Source organism: Grammomys surdaster, unplaced genomic scaffold (assembly GCF_004785775.1).
Source record: "Grammomys surdaster isolate TR1022 unplaced genomic scaffold, NIH_TR_1.0 364, whole genome shotgun sequence".
Taxonomy (NCBI): Eukaryota; Metazoa; Chordata; class Mammalia; order Rodentia; family Muridae; genus Grammomys; species Grammomys surdaster.
This window is the reverse complement of record NW_021604783.1, coordinates 3,083,367-3,100,285: the sequence shown is the minus strand read 5'-3', so window position 1 is coordinate 3,100,285 and position 16,919 is coordinate 3,083,367. Positions and strand designations below refer to the sequence as shown.

Sequence of the window (16,919 nt, the reverse complement as noted above, 5' to 3'; positions counted from 1 at the left end):
TGAACTCAGGACCTCTGGAAGAGCAGCCAGTGCTCTGAACTGCTGAGCCATCTCTCCAGCCCAGTCCCACCTCCTTTCAAAAAGAACATTATTTTGATTTTTGTGTGTCTGTGTGGTGGTCAGAGGACAGTTTACAGGAGCTAGTTCTCTCCTTCCGTCAAGTGGGCTCCAGGGGTCACATTTGGACCATCGGGCATGGCTGCAAGTGCCGTTACACGCTGAGCCCTCTTGCTGGCCCAGCATTTACTCTTTAACATGCTCCCTGGTTTCATGACTGACTGTGCATCTGGGAACAGGAAGTGTGACATCCTGAACTTCTGTCATTCACTAGGTGTGCCCTTGAATGACACACTTGGCTCCTCCTAGGACCCACTTGAACAGCTTCTGCTCTGACTCAGCCTTCAGGAGTACCTGCTCACAACACTTACTTACTTTCCTACCTAATTAATTAATTTAGAGACAGGGTATTCCTATGTAACCCTGCCTGACCCAGAACTCCCTAGACTGCCCAGGCTGGCCTCATGCTAACAGGGATTGGTCGGCCTCACTATGGGCCACCATGACAGGCTCAAGTAACTTCTACTCAACAGATCCAGGTTTCAGAATTCACTGGGAAGCTCGGCTACCCTGGCTGTGTCCTGGCCCTCTCCCACCTCACTTCCTGTCCTCATGGTGGACTTCGAAGAGAGTCTCTGGGAGCTCTGTGGTTTGTGAGAGCAGAGGAATAGAGGAGGGACAGAGGCGAGGAGAGTGTCCCCTCCTCGTTGTGTTTGTCCACACGCTCTGAGCTGTCTTCTCAGTTGAAACTCCTAAATGCTGGATCAAAACATTCAAAGAAATACACCCTTTTTGAGTATATCGCTAAGATGGCAAGAATTCTAGGGGCCTTGGTGTGGGGACAGTGAATGAAGGAGCTTTGAGAGGCAGGTAGGTTCCAATATGGTGTTCCCCCATGGGATTTTTTTTATCAGTCTAAGGCACCAAGAATAGGAAGGAAAGCAGCCCAATGGAGATGTAACAGAAAAGCCCACTGTTATAGGAGCATCACAGAAGCATCAGTCTGCAGGGACACACCCTCACTGTCAACCGATGGGAAATGACAACTTACCACCTGGAAGGATCTGTGCTTGTCTGAGCCCTGGTGATGGAAGGGAAGGGTCAAAGGTTTCCTGGACATCTCTTCAGCTGTTCACAGTCAGCGTTCCTTCTACTGTATAATTTAAAGTCTCAAGCTTAACCTGGCGGGGGGCGGGGGGGGGGGCGGCTGTCGGTTGTCAGTGCCCCCAGGTGACTGGTGGAGGCTAAGGGAATGATTTCCGGAGAAGTTCAGGCTCAGCCCTGGTCCAGAAGAATGAATAATGAGCAACAAAGCCCAGAGGGCAGCACAAGCCTAACTCAAGGATGGAGGATGGAAAGCAAGGCCAGCAGAGCGGCAGCCAGCCGTTCATGTAATGTTCACACGGTGGAGCTTACGATAAACTGTGCAGATAAACCTAAACCATCTTCAGGAATCTCAAGGAAGTAGGAGACAAGAGGCTCTAAGCAAATCACATTGGGAAAAAGAGTGAAGAGTTTGTAGAAACATCTAGGCATGTTTGTGCATGACTGTAATCTCAGTGTTCTCTGGAGGTGAGAGTTAGTGAGTGCCAGACCAGCCAGATCTGCACAGGAGAGAGAGAGAGAAAGAGAGGGGGTGGGGAGGAGGAAGGAAGGAAGATAAAATTTAAGGGCTTGGTGGTTAAGGGCACTTATTGTCTTTGTAGAGGACCTAGGTTCGATTCCCAGCACCCCATGGTAGTTCATAACTGCCTGTAACTCGAGTTCCAGGGGTTCCTATGCCTTCACACAATTCCTGCATGCATATGGTGTTCATAAACTCATGCACACACACGTACACATAAAAATAATAAATCTATATCTTAGATGTAAAAAAAAAAACCCTGATAATTGGGCAAGAAGAAAAAAATAGCCTCAGTGGAGAAACAGAGAACTCCAGCTAAAAAAGGTCAGTTATACCTCATGGCAACTGTGTTGAGGTCTAATTTCTGCTAGGTGGTGGTGCACACCTTTAATCCCAGCACCAGGGAGGCAGAAGCAGGTGGATTTCTTGAGTTCTAGTCTATCCTGGTCTACAGAGCTGTTCCAGGATAGCCGGGGCTCCACAGAGAAACCCTGTCTCAACAAAACAAAACAAAAAGATTGATTTCTAGGTGTACACGTCAAGTCCAAAGGATATGCTTTCTATCAAAGAACATGAAAAGGAGAAAGAAGAGCTCTCCTGAGACACACTTACCAGGCCTGAGAACTCCAGAAGTAGAAGCAGAGCGGTGATTTCAGTTTGGTGTTTGTGGCATCTGAGTAAGGGATGGGTGAGCAGAGCAGTTTAGTGAAGCCACGGGGGCTTCTGAGGCAAACTGTTTCAGACTGGATAGGACTCAACCAGATGTGGAGGTACTCACCAGCAACCCCATCGGAAGGTAGAAGCAGGAGGATCACTGTAAGTTGGAGATGAACCTGGTCTACACTGGAAGATTGAAGCCAGCCAGAGCTGTGTAACAGGACTCTGTCTCAGGGGAGAAAAAAAGGAGTTGTATCTCTAAGATCTGGTGTCTTAATGGCCCTGGGTGACTGTGTCTTCCCTGCTGGGTAGAAGTGTCAAGCCTGAGGAACAGCAGGTCTGAGAAGAGTGAGTCAGATTAACCAGGATGGAACATTTGCATATTGGATGCTTGCTTAGCTTAAAGAATAGTGGCATCCAGACAGGCAAGTGAAAGTATTCTCTCTGGGGAATTCTTCTGACCTAAGAAGAATGACTGGAACATGGCAGGAAGACCCCAAGTGCATTGTTATCTGCAGGGCTGCTCTGCTTACAGTCTGGGAACCCCACACCCATCTTCTACAGTCATAAACAGAAATTGGAAATTGGGAGTAGATGTAGGAGAATCAAGAATCCAAGGCTAACCTTGACTACATAAGGAATTTTAGGGTAGCCTGGGCTATATATATACGTGTGTGTGTGTGTGTGTGTGTGTGTGTGTGTGTGTGTGTGTGTGCAAGGAAAACCAAAGCTCAACACCTGAGATGAGGGCTCTAGTAGGAAGGCTGTTAGGTGTTACTAGTGGGAGGAAGGAAGTAAGGGAGAAGGAGTGGGGATGTTGAGCCAAATTCTTCAGGCAAGAGACTTTTTTAAATGCAGGGCAACAGACAGTATGGTTAAGAGTCTGAAGGAAAGTATTAGCCCTGAGAGAAGAAGCAAGGTGTTTACTTTGTAAGGGTTTCTGAGAAAAGGGGTGATCAAGTATCACCAAGAAGCAAGCTTAGTCAATATGTGATATGTGACCTATGGTCCGAGACAGAAGTAACGGAGTGGGCACATTGCCATTCATGCCACTTGGTGGGAGTCACTCTCTGAATAGGAGGCGGGGCTTAGTTATTGTGTGACCCAGAAAAGGTGATGGCAGTGAGACTGATCATACCTCCCCACCCCCTAGTCCGGGGGTGGGGGTAGGGGGAAAGGTGGGAGGGGCTGGGGCTGGGACTGGGCTTGTCCTTGTCTGGCTTGCATATGGTTCTGCTTAAGACTTGGTTACCTGCAGGGCCTAGGTTCTCTAACAAAAGAAACCCAAACAAACAAGAATGAGCCAGATGGAGAAAATAGATAGCCTAAGGAGAGGGAATACAATCGAAGGCTGTCTCTGCTGGGGAGTGGTGGGCACACCTGCAGACACAGCTACTCAGTGAGCCAGGAGGGGATGGTCTTTTGCCTCTATGCAAAGCCACAAAGACCCCGCCCAGACTAAAACAAATGAACAACAATCAGAACTATCAGAATGCAATTCTAATGAAATGCCATTAAGAAAGGACTATGGCATAGAGAAAGTTAGACAAAGGGGAGAAGAGATAGGATTTAAAGGAAAAGCTAGGCAAGATAACATTCAAATAATTTCAAAAGTAGGAGCGGAGAAAATGGAGAGATCGGGTCGTCACAGCTAAAGGAGAACCCACTTAAATGTGGACTAGAACTATCCTTTAACGGGCTGCCCCTGGGAAATTCTAGAACATTGAACAAGAAGACTATTTTACATGTTTGCAAGGAGGAAAAGAAAAAGAGACTAGCAAGAAGAAGCCAGGCTGTTCTGTGTCTCAACAATATATTATGTATGTTAATAATGGAGCAGCCTTCAAAATTCCAGCGGTAAATAATTCCTAACTTCAAATTCTGACCCACCCAACCTCTTTTCTTTCTTTTTTTTTTTTTAAAGATTTATTTATTTATGTATGTGAGTACACTGCAGCTGTCTTCAGACACATCAGAAGAGGGCGCCAGACCCCATTACTGATGGTTGTGAGCCACCATGTGGTTGCTGGAAATTGAACTCAAGACCTCTGGAAAAGCAGTCAGTGCCCTTAACCACTGAGGTATCTTTCCAGCCCCCATCTAACCTCTTATAGAAAGCTAGGCCAGCTACACTATTAATTTTGCTAATTCAAAACAAACTAAAAAGCCGTGTCTGAAAGCTGTTGAGAGAACGTGGCCTCACTAAAGCACAGGTACAGGCTATGAAAAGTTACTGGGGAAGCAGACACAGGAACACCGTCGGCTCAAGAGAACGCTTGGGGTGATGGTGAACAGGGAGCCCAAGCTGGCATTCACAGGGTGGACAGAGAGAGAAGGCAATCCGGAGGAGACCAAGGCTATCAAACCTCTTCAGTACATGAACCACCCGTCCTCTATTGATAAATAGATAAAATCCAAAGGCTTCAGGAGTATGTATAACAGAGAAATTGATAAGTGACGTGTCATTCTGAGACACTTAATTAACTAGCAGAGTTTGGAGTTAGGTTAGTGATAAGCATCTTGAAACCCAGGTGAGCAACAGGCACAGTAACTGTTAGAACCCTCAGAGAAAACCAAGCAGTCAACACACCTGAAAGACAAAGGCTTGAGAGTCTCAGAGGAAGAGACCTGCCAGATAGCTACTCATGCCGAGAAAACTAGGGAAGCCAAGACACAGCACAGCTTTCAAGGCTACCAGCTTCACTGGAAATAGAAGGTCGTTTCATGATAATTAAAAGGTTCTGATTGGCCAGGAAGATAAAATAGATCTAATTCGGATGTACTTAATGATACAGACTCAAAAGAACTAAAGCTAAATTGACTGAGGTATCAGGAGACATAGAGAGCCGGTCGGCGGTGGCACACGCCTTTAATCCCAGCACTTGGGAGGCAGAGACAGGCGGATTTCTGAGTTCGAGGCCAGCCTGGTCTACAGAGTGAGTTCCAGGACAGCCAGGGCTACACAGAGAAACCCTGTCTCGAAAAACAACAACAACAACAAAAAAGGAGACATAGATAAACCTCTTAGTAAGTAAACCAGGCTGACAACTAAAAATCACGGTCGTGGGAGACTCCAACAACACAACACACAACTTTGAATTGATTTATGTCTAAAGAAATTTCACTCACTAATAAAAGAACAGGTATTTCTTTGCAGCACACATAGAACATATAGAAACTCTAAACACATAAAGGCCAGGAATCTGCCTCAAAAATTTTGAAGGTACCTATTCAGCATGTATATTCTGTCTGCAGTGATAATTGCTGGTATCAGACAAAGCAAGCTTTTTACTAGTAGTGTGTGTCCACACAGTAATCTCTGTGTATGGACATGCATGCCATAGCACACGTGTGCAGGCCAGAGGAGAGCTTTGTGGAAATGGTTATGAATGACCAGAGGCAGCACAGGACACAACAGCAAGAACAAGTTCTCAGCACAACGGAGATTTATTTGCCCCAGAGGGACAAAGGGCTTGGAGTCAGAGACAGAGACAGAGGATGGGGGAGAAGAGAAAGGGAACAGGGGAGAGGGGGGGTGGGAAGGACAAGGGACTGCCTCTGGATGGAGAGAAGACAGCTGTGGCCCCATGGGCAAATGGAAGTTTATAAAGGGATGAGGGAGAACCCGGCGTTAGGATGAGTTGGCTAATTTTGGTCTGAAGGGTTTAGTCAATACAGCATTCAATTTGTAGGTGTGTGTGTAGGTGTGTCTCGGGTAAATGCTGCCCAGTATTAGCCTAAGGATGTGGACTTTTCTTCCATATGCTGAAGATGGTTGGATCTTGGTCAGCCACCTTTCACATTTACATGGGCTCTGGGGGTCAAAACCTCAGATCACCATGCTTGTGTAGCAAGTGCCTTTAGCCTCTCCAGCGTCTTGCCATCACTAAAGCAAACTTATAGAAAGATATAATATTAGAAAGAAAGAAGCAAACAACTCTACATCCAGGATTCTGGTGAGCAGTTAGACGGATGTCAGCATTTGAAGGATCTAGTTACAAGATGATACACAGCTTTCTATAATCTAAAAGGACTTTGGAAGGGTTGGGGTGCGTGTGTGTTTTCTTTTTCAAGACAGGGTTCCTCCGTGTATCCCTGGCTGTCCTGGAACTCACTCTGTAGACCAGATTGGTCTCAAACTCAAGAATTCCACCTGCCTCTGCCTCGCTAGTGCTGGACTCCGACTAATCTGAAGGTACTTGTTAAATTAATTCATTTCTATGTGTATGAGTGTTTTGTTTGCACCACTCACTCCAGACCACGTGTGTGTCTGGTGCCACAAAGGCCCGAAGAGAAAGTAGAATCCCCTGGAATTATAAATGGTTGTGAGCTGCTGTGTGGGTGCTGGGAACTAGTTATAGGTCCTCTGGAAGAGCAGTCAATCCTCTCAACTGCTGAGCCATCCCTCAGCTCAAGATCTTAACTCGTGACAAATTATTTTGTTCCCAACTGTTTCTCTAGTACTTGGCACTGTGCCATAAAGATTCAGTAAACGGTTGTTGAATGACGCTTCAAAAATGTGTAGAACTAAATTAGACATAGTACATAGGAAACTAAGTTTCGTCAGGCGGTGGTGGCACACGTCTTTAATCCCAGCACTTGGGAGGCAGAGGCAGGTGGATTTCTGAGTTCGAGGCCAGCCTGGTCTACAGAGTGAGTTCCAGGACAGCCAGGGATACACAGAGAAATCCTATCTCGAAAAACCAAAAAGAGCTAGGAAGCCAGGCTGGTTGACCTTTGTTCGCATGTGCAGGATGTGTGTGTGTGTGTGTGTGTGTGTGTGTGTTTTGAGTGTCTGGTGTATGTGCCACACAGAGGTCACAAAAGAACACAGATTGATCTGTGACTCTTTGCCATATTCCTTTGTGACAAGGTCTCTCCCTGCCCCTGCTCCATGGCTGCTCACCAGCAAGCAGACCCCCACCCCCCATCATCTTTCTTTGTCGCTCATAGCACTGCAGTTGCAGGGCCGTGTGCAGCCAGGACAAGATTTTTATGTGGGTGCTGTGGGTCTGAACTTGGGTCCTCAGGATTGAGCAGCAAATACTCTTACCTACTGAGCCATCTCCTCAGTTCTAATGTAGCCAGCTTGCCTGCCTGTCTTTCTCCCCCTCCCTCTGTCTCTCCCTCCCTCCCTCCTTTATTCCTTCCTTCTGTGATACTGGGGATCCAATCCATGGCTTTGTGTATTCAGCAAGCACCCTACCACTGGGCTATCTCTAGATCCCAGAGCCCGGTAGATATTTTCCCTCTCTCTCAGTGGATTAATGAGTTTTTGTGCAAAGGTCTTTTGCTGCAGTTCTGCTGACTCTCCCAGACACTGCAGGGAGTCTGAAAGTCCTTTGGCTGACTCATCCTTTTTCTTCGGCTTTTCTCAGCTCCGGGACACCATCGAGCAGGAGATCCGAGAAATGGGCCTGCAGATCACACCGTTTACCCTCACCAAGGTTATCCAGTTGTACGAAACCAAGAACTCTCGACACTCCACCATGATTGTGGGTGGCACCGGCAGCAGCAAGACCACCTCCTGGAAAATTCTGCAGGCCTCTCTGACGTCCCTGTGCCGTGCTGGGGAACCCAGCTTCAACATCGTTAGAGTGCGCAGTGGGGCAGTGACATAGCTACAGGCGATGGAAGGGGCTGGACAAGGATCCAAGGAGGCCTGGGGGATATGAGCAAGCAGGACCTGTGCAAGAATCTAAGAGAGAGGGTTAGGATGGGGGTGGAGGGTATTGGAAGCTTGAGTTGGGGCACCTCAGAAGTCCCTTCTGGTATCATTTTTAGGAGTTCCCTTTGAACCCGAAGGCACTGTCCTTAGGGGAGCTGTATGGGGAGTATGACCTCAACACCAATGAATGGACTGATGGCATCTTGTCTAGTGTCATGCGGGCAGCCTGTGCAGGTATACAGTGGGTCAGTGGGTGAGAGGAGATGTCAGCAGCTCCCGAGAGAGTGGGGACCCTGGGAACAGGAAGCCCCAGGAGGTTGAAAGATGCCTGGCGAATGCCTTAAGACAAGGAAGCATGTGATGAGGGACACGGGAGGAGAGGGTGGGGGAAGCCTCTTGGTTTCCTTATCATCTGTCTGCCACTAAGATGAAAAGCCGGATGAGAAATGGATCCTTTTTGACGGCCCCGTGGACACACTGTGGATCGAGAGCATGAACTCCGTCATGGATGACAACAAAGTGCTGACCCTCATCAACGGAGAGCGCATTGCAATGCCCGAGCAGGTGCCGCTGGCTGCCACACAGGAGGGATCCCAGGCCCTGGGGAGGACTGCTGCGGTGGGGGAGGGGAGGCTGGCTACTGAGAGTGAATTATCTGGAGAGAGCTGAGAGAAGGATCTGGATCCAGGGAAATCTTCAATGGAAGCAAGATGCACAAGGTTGAAGGTGGACTCGGTGGACTCAGTGGAGGGCCTACTCGGCCTTTGCCTCTGGGTTCCATCTCTAGCATAGGAGGCAGGGGCCATTGCTACCACAAAACAATTGTACAGTAAAGAAGTTAGGGTCTAGAAATCACTGTATAGACCTAGGTTGTCCTCGGCTTCATATTCACTGGCCTGTGATGTGTGGCCTTCATATCATGCGCCAAGGTTAATATCTCCTGGGGTGTCATGCCCATCTTTTTTCTTAATTTTAACCTCTCTCTCCCTCTCTCCTCCCTCTTTCTTTCATTTTTGGTAGTATCTCATGTAGGCCAGGCTGGCCTAGGTAGTAAAGAATAACCTTGATTTCTGATCCTCTTGCCCCTTCCCCTAGGGCTCAAACACGGTGATTATAGGCATATGCCACCAGCTCTTTTCTTCCATGCAACCCAGAGACCGATTTTTTTCCTAAAGATAAATTTGAAGGAGCTCTAATTTCTTTTAGAAAGTGTCATAGTCACTGTGCTATTGCTGCGAACAGATACCATGACTCAGGCAACTATTATAAGGAAAAGCTCTTAACTGGGGGCTCACAGTTTCAGAAAGAGGATCCATAATCATCACGGTAGAGCATGGTGATCGGCAGGCAGGCACTGGAGCCAGGAGTGCTCCATCTTGATCTGGAGGCAGAGAGACAGAGAGACTAGACCTGGTGTGGGCTCTTGAAACCTCAAAGCCCATTCCCGTGATGTGACACACTCCCTCTGCAGTGACATCTACTTCAGTGAGGCCACACCTCCTAACCCTTCTCAAACACTCTCTGCTAGCTGAGCATTCAACTATGTGAGCCCATGGGGGCCATTCTCATTCAGACCACCACAGAAAGCAAGCCATTCATAAACCTCAGTCATTATTCTTCTTGCTCCTCTTTACCTGGTACAAGTACCCCCAAGGAAGACGAGAGTTCTGGGTGTTTTCATTTCATTGCTCTGGAAAAGGTGCTGATGATGACCTTCTGACAAGAGTCTGCATCCTTAGGTGTCTCTCTTGTTTGAAGTGGAGAACTTGGCTGTGGCCTCCCCAGCCACTGTGTCCCGCTGTGGGATGGTCTACACTGACTACGTGGACCTGGGCTGGAAGCCTTATGTTCAGTCATGGCTGGAAAAGAGGCCAAAGGTAAAAAGGGAACTGAGGAAACGTGACTAGGATAGCCAATAGTAATACCAGCAGACAGAGCATTGCTTCTCGTTCACGTCTAGACGGAAATAGAGCCCCTTCAGCGCATGTTTGAGAAGTTCATCAACAAGATACTGAGCTTCAAAAAGGATAACTGCAACGAGCTGGTACCTGTCCCCGAGTACAGTGGGATCATCTCGCTCTGCAAGCTCTACACAGTCCTGGCTACACCAGAGAATGGGGTAAGGAGAGGAGCCAGCCCAGGGCAAAGGCGGAGGGAATGGCTCACAACCCACTCACACACCTTCAGTATGGGCACAGCTTGAAACAGAAACTTAGAGGAGAGACATCAGCAGGGACCATGGAGGTGGGGGGAGGGGCATGTGTAAGCAGGAATAGATACACATGCTTGGACGCTTGCTGAAAGTCCAGACCAGGAATTCTGAATTAAATGTAGCAAGTAGTCATGTAGCTCAGTGGCAGAGGACCTGCCTCATAACTGCAGGGCAGAAAGAAAAGAAAGAAGGAAGGTGGGGTCGGGAGAAGGGGAACAGCTCAAAAAGGGTCATAGTTTCCTACCCATACCATGGGTACCATTTGATGAGAAGTTCTAGAAAATTTCAGGTGAATTGATATTTCAGAAAATTTTTGTTCAGTTTATAATTAAAATAACTAAAATTTTGTTGTGTGTTTTTTTTTGTTTGAGATTAAATCATTGCCTTAGAAATGTTTTGCATTATTTTGCATTATGTTGTTACCAGGTAACAAAACTATTAATATATAATGTGCAGCAGGAAAGATCTCTGACAGTGTAAGTTATTCATTACGGCCAGGAATGGTGGCACACACCTGTAATCACAGCACTGAAGAAACCCAGGTAGGAAAGTCCTGAGTCCCCCGCCAGCTTGGTTATATATTGAGTTCAAGGACAGCATGAGCTAACACAGCGAGACCTTGCCTTAAAACAAAAGACCAAAAACCACTTTTTTTTTTCCCAAGACAGGGTTTCTCTGTGTAGCCCTGGCTGTCCTGGAACTCACTCTGTAGACCAGGCTGGCCTCAAACTCAGAAATCCACCTGCCTCTGCCTCCCAAGTGCTGGGATTAAAGGCGTGCGCCACCACCGCCGGCCAAAAACCACTTAAAAAAGAAAAATGAGCAGGCTGTGGTCATTAATGCCTTTAATTTAATCCCAGCACTCAGGAGGAAGGGACAGGCAAATCTCTTGAGTTTGAGGCCAGCCTGGTCTACTGAGTGAATTTCAGGACAGCCAGGGTTACACAGAGAAACCCTGCCTTGAAAAATCAAAATACGAGCAACAACAGAGAAAGAGAGAAAGAAAGAAAGAAAGAAAGAAAGAAAGAAAGAAAGAAAGAAAGAAAGAGAGAGAGAGAGAGAGGCAATATTCCCTTTTCTCTGACCAGTGCCTGAGTAGCACACTCCACCAAGCCCTGTTGCATCTCTTCCAACACGTTTACATTTTTTTTATCACTGCACTCTGCTCACACATGGTTGTGGGAAGCAGGGACCTGCTGGCTGCAGCAGGCTCCTGGGGGAGGTGCTGGCAGTCTCAGGCCTCCGAGGAGAGCCCTGGTTGTCCCTACCAAAGCCCTGGCTCATCTAACAAATGAGAGATTCTCAACAAACTCTCCTGCCTATATTTTGATGATTAGGGTTGATATAAGGCCAACTCTATCATTCTGGATTGGACAGAATCCTATAATCCTGTCTTTATACTTTCTGTGCATTCCTGGCTAGCCGCGAACTGTGACAAGCCTCTTACCTCAGCCTCTCAAGCGCCATGACTGCAAACATGTGCCAATTGCCGAGGTTTATCTGAAGTTATAAGCATCCTTATCCAGAATCTGTTACCAGGAATACCTAAACTCTGCCTGTGGCTGTGCCCCTGTGATATGTCAGAGATGTCAGATGCTGAGTTGGTGGGCTGTTTCCCAGGGAAGCCTGTGCAGCAAGCACATTATCAACTGAGCCATCTCGGCTCCTTAAAACGTAGTTGTTTTTCGCATGCGTGTGTGTGTGTGTGTGTGTGTGTGTGTGGTGTGTATGGTGTGTGTGTGTGAGTGTGTGTGTGTGTGTGGTGTGTGTGTGTGGGTTTGTGGGGTGTGTGTGTGTATGGTGTGTGTGCATGTGTGTGTATGTGTGTGTGTGGTGTGTGTGTGTGGTATGTGTGTGGTGTGTGTGTATGTGTGTATGTGTGTGTGTGGTGTGTGTGTGTGTGTGTTTGTGGGGTGTGTGTGTTTGTGGGGTGTGTGTTTGTGGGGTGTGTGTGTGGGGTGTGTGGTGTGTGTGTGTGTGATTTATGGAGACGGCAAAGGTTGATGCCAAGTGTCTTCCCCATTCCATCTCTACTTTGAAAAAAATTATCTAAGTAAATAAAGTCTTTCCATTCAACTAATCTAGCTGGCCAGTTTGCCTGGGCAGTCTCCTCTCCCCTTTAAAGGCTAGGATTTCTTTTTTTGTTTTTGTTTTTTCGAGACAGGGTTTCTCTGTGTAGCTCTGGCTGTCCTGGAACTCACTCTGTAGACCAGGCTGGCCTCGAACTCAGAAATCCGCCTGCCTCTGCCTCCCAAGTGCTGGGATTAAAGGCCTGCGCCACTACCGCCTGGGAAAGGCTAGGATTATTAATGGGCTGCAGTACCCACCTGGCATTTATATGGGTGCCGGACATCTGAATGTGGTTCTCATGGGCTTGAAACAAGGGTTTACCGCTTAGCTGCACTCCCAGACTCCAAAACCATATTTGCAATTGTATAAGTAATCATTGAATGCATTTATTTATTTATTTATTTATTTATTTATTTATTTATTTATTTTGGGGAGTTTTTCGAGACAGGGTTTCTCTGTGTAGTCCTGGCTGTCCTGGAACTCACTCTGTAGACCAGGCTGGCCTCGAACTCAGAAATCTGCCTGCCTCTGCCTCCTAAGTGCTGGGATTAAAGGCGTGCGCCACCACTGCCCGGCTTTATTTTTAATTAGATATTACTTTCTCCCTTATTTTTTAGACAGGATCTGGCTGTGGGGGCCTTGAATTTGTGATCATTTTGCCTTCTCATTGCAGGCCTGAACCAACACAGCAGATGAGGGTCCATGAGTTTGAGACCAGCTTGCTCTACATGGCAAGTTCCAGGACAGTCAGGGCTATACAAAGAGACCTTATCTCAAAAACAAAACAAACAAAAAAAATCTAAAAAAATGGATTATGCTACAGGCAACATGCTTGTCAAACCAAAATTATGACATTGAGTTGTATTGGCATGTGCAGACACATTCCATTGCTTTAGCTGACACATGCCATTGCTTTAGCTGTGGTGGACGTAGCTGTTGTGTATTGTAGCTGTGGTGGACTGTGGCTGTTGTGGACCGTGGCCGTGGTGGACCGTGGCCGTGGTGGACCGTGGCCGTGGTGGACCGGGGCCGTGGTGGACCGGGGCTGTGGTGGACTGTGGCTGTGGTGGACCGTGGCTGTGGTGGACTGCAGCTGTTGTGTACTATTCCATGGTAAATTCTACATTTCACTTTCCCTTCCTCTACTGGTAGACGTTTAGGTCATCTCCAATTTTTTTTTTTTTTTGCAGTTACATATAGGCGACCACATGCCTGTCTCTTTGAACACTCACGCGTGCTCCTCCAGGGTTAGCCTGGAGTGGCCAGATGACAGTTGTGTTATGACATAGCCTAGAGGCAGCAGGGAGCAACTGCAGTGAGTCCCGGAGTTGTCTAAGGTCTGTGAGGAGGTTGTAGATGAACTTCCCACATAGAAGCAGGTAGGAAGAAGAAGGTAGGCTCTCTGCCTTCTTGGTGACTGCTAATGTGGGTCCTTCCATCCCTTATAGGTGTGGCTGCTATATCTTGAGGAATGAAGATTATCCTAAGGCCAATCAATTCTCCACTCTGAACTCCTGAACCTTTTCTCTTCTCCACCCAGGTGAACCCAGCCGACACTGAAAACTACGCCTTTATGGTGGAGATGACGTTTGTGTTCAGTATGATCTGGTCGGTGTGTGCCTCTGTGGATGAGGATGGACGAAAGAAGATTGACAGTTACCTTCGGGAGATAGAGGGCTCCTTTCCCAACAAGGTCAGGGCCCTTACAGTAGCTGTCTTGTATCTTCAGTTTCTGCGGGACTTGCAGGGCACCTCCGGCCTTCAGACTCCGCCCATCAGTCTGTGAGCCCCGCCTCCGGCTGGGAAGAGCTGGAGGAATGTCTGGTGACCCGACTCATATACTTTTTCTTAGGACACAGTGTACGAATACTATGTGAACCCCAAGATGCGGACTTGGACGTCATTTGAGGAGAAGCTCCCCAAGAGCTGGCGTTATCCTCCCAAGTGAGAGCAGGGTCCAGGTGGGAGCAGGCCAATGTGGCGAGAGTGGTGGGCCGGAAGCCAGGGTGAGCCAAAGAGGAGAGAGCCAGCCGACTCCAGGAAGAGAAGGCGAGGTTTAGGAAGTTGGATGTAGGGGACTCGGGACAGGGTCTTCAGGGAGAATGCCATACTCCCAGAACCCAGAAGGCTGGGTTGGTGACTAGACCTTGCTAACACCAGAAGAAGATAAATACTAAGAAGAAGAAGGAAGTGAGAGCTGTACTGGGCCAGGCCAATGGTCTTTGAGACAGGGTTTCCTTCTTCCCCAGCGCCCCTTTCTATAAGATCATGGTACCTACTGTTGATACTGTGCGGTACAACTACCTAGTGAGCACCTTGGTGGCTAACCAGAATCCTGTCTTACTGGTGGGTCCTGTGGGAACTGGAAAGACCTCCATAGCCCAGAGTGTTCTCCAGTCCTTGCCTTCCAGCCAGTGGTCAGTGCTCGTTGTCAACATGTCTGCACAGGTACGTCGGAGGGAGCGGGGCTTGGACCACCAGCTCCCTGCCATCTGCTCTCACCTGGAACTCACGTGCTCCGCTCACCCCATAGTTCTCTCGGGGCCCCTCACATCTATCACATGCTTTCCCACCAGACCACATCGAACAACGTGCAGAGCATCATTGAGAGCAGGGTGGAGAAGCGAACCAAGGGTGTGTATGTGCCATTTGGGGGCAAAAGCATGATCACCTTTATGGATGACCTGAACATGCCTGCTAAGGACATGTTTGGGTCGCAGCCACCCCTGGAGCTGATACGCCTCTGGATCGACTATGGCTTCTGGTATGATCGGATAAAGCAGAGCATCAAGCACATTCGAGTAAGCATCCCGAGACTGTTCTCACCTGTGGCAGGTGGCTCAGTCCCTCCTCCACTGGACGCCTGGGCCACACGGTCTTATGATCGTGTGTTGCTCACTACACAAAAGTGTCCTGCTCCTTTCTGAGGACCCATACATCCAGCTCCCAAGTTACTGACCCCATTGTCTCCTCACTGAGCCTGTCTGTGTTTGGTGACTAGAGTCTTGCTCTTCATGTCACCTTGCTTTCAGATCTCCTCAGCTCACACACACACACACACACACACACACACACACACACACACACGTCCGCAAAGCCCTCAGAGACAGCTCCTAACCCACCCCCCTCCCCCTCCCCCTCCCTCTCCCCCTCCCCCTCCCCTTCCCCCTCTCTCTCTCTCTCCCCCCTCCCCCCCCCAGGGTCTTTCTGTATAGTAGTTTTGGCTATCCTGGAACTTGGCTCTTTAGATCAGGCTAATCTCTTGACCTCACAGAAATCCTCCTGTCTCTGCCTCCCGAGTTCAGGGATTCAAGGAATGCGCTACCACGGCCAGCCAGCATGATATTTAACACATGCAGTATACTGTGTGACGATCACACCAGGCTGACACATGCAGTATACTGTGTAACGCTCACACCAGGCTGACTAAAGTATCTAGCCCCTCCAACATGTACATTTCTACTGGAAACATTCAGAGTCCTCTGGCCTAGCTCTCAAAAAGCACCATTGCTCTCCCTGTCTCTCACCAGCCTACCTGTCTCTTCCCCCCCTTCTTTGTCTTTGCTCTCCAGGACATGTTCCTGATGGCTGCCATGGGCCCTCCAGGGGGTGGACGGACTGTTATCTCCCCGAGGCTGCAGAGTCGCTTCAACATCATCAACATGACCTTCCCCACTGTGAGGCCTTGGGGGCTGTGGAAGGGATTGTGCTGGGCAAAACCATTCCTGTCCCTTAGAATGAGGGAGTGATCAAGCCAGGGGGCTAAGCCTCCAGCAGAGTTGCATCCTGAGAGCTGTGACAGGTAGAGGTAGGACACTCTGCAGAAGCCCTTGACATCTGAGCCAGGACAGCTGCAGGATTTTCAGGCTTGGCCTGCTGGCTCTGGAATGTGGAGCCTGTGGTCTCCGAGGCCACATAAGAGAATTCCTGGGGCTGATATAAACTCAGGGAGGTGGACCTTACAGAGCTGACAGCCAAAACCCGTGCCAGGGTTAGGAGAGGAATACCAGCTTAAGGGAACTAAAACTCAACGCCAAATAAAACACTGTAGAAATATTCTTTTTTTTTTTTTTTTTTTTAGTTTTTGGGACAAGATCTCACTAAATGTAGTCCAGAATGGCTTTAAGCCCTGTCTACCTCAGCTTCCCAAATGCCGTTTGTAGGCGTGTATCTCTACACGCTTGGCCCTCTCTTTCTGTGTTTCAGGGACAAAGTTTCTCTGTGTAGCTCTGGATGTCCTGGAACTCACTTTGTAGACCAGGCTGGCCTCCCAAATGCCGGGATTAAAGGCTACACCTGGCTTACACTTGACTCTTTAATATTTTCTTTAAATTAAAATCAGTGTGAAGGAGGTAAAGGCACAAGTCCCTAGGACCCGCATGGTTGAAGGAGAAAGGCCTCTCCCCCAGATTGGTCCTGTGATCTCCACAGTGTGCTGTGGCACACACATGGCCATATACATAAAAATAAAATTAACTTTAAAAAATAAAATGATGCCGGGCGGTAGTGGCACACGCCTTTAATCCCAGCACTTGGGAGGCAGAGGCAGGCGGATTTCTGAGTTCGAGGCCAGCCTGGTCTACAGAGTGAGTTCCAGGACAGCCAGGGCTACACAGAGACACCCTGTCTCG

General features: G+C 48.3%; 1 protein-coding gene across 1 annotated transcript in view; it reads left to right on the top strand.

Moving 5' to 3' along the window:
• Dnah2 (dynein axonemal heavy chain 2) overlaps positions 1–16,919 on the top strand; it is a 121,612-nt gene that overhangs the window by 68,446 nt on the left and 36,247 nt on the right. Inside the window, 10 exon segments of the mRNA XM_028780159.1 lie at positions 7,717–7,935; positions 8,123–8,240; positions 8,434–8,570; positions 9,746–9,883; positions 9,967–10,125; positions 13,829–13,981; positions 14,141–14,232; positions 14,538–14,736; positions 14,865–15,089; positions 15,861–15,965. Of these exon segments, the coding sequence (XP_028635992.1) occupies positions 7,717–7,935; positions 8,123–8,240; positions 8,434–8,570; positions 9,746–9,883; positions 9,967–10,125; positions 13,829–13,981; positions 14,141–14,232; positions 14,538–14,736; positions 14,865–15,089; positions 15,861–15,965 (1,545 nt within the window).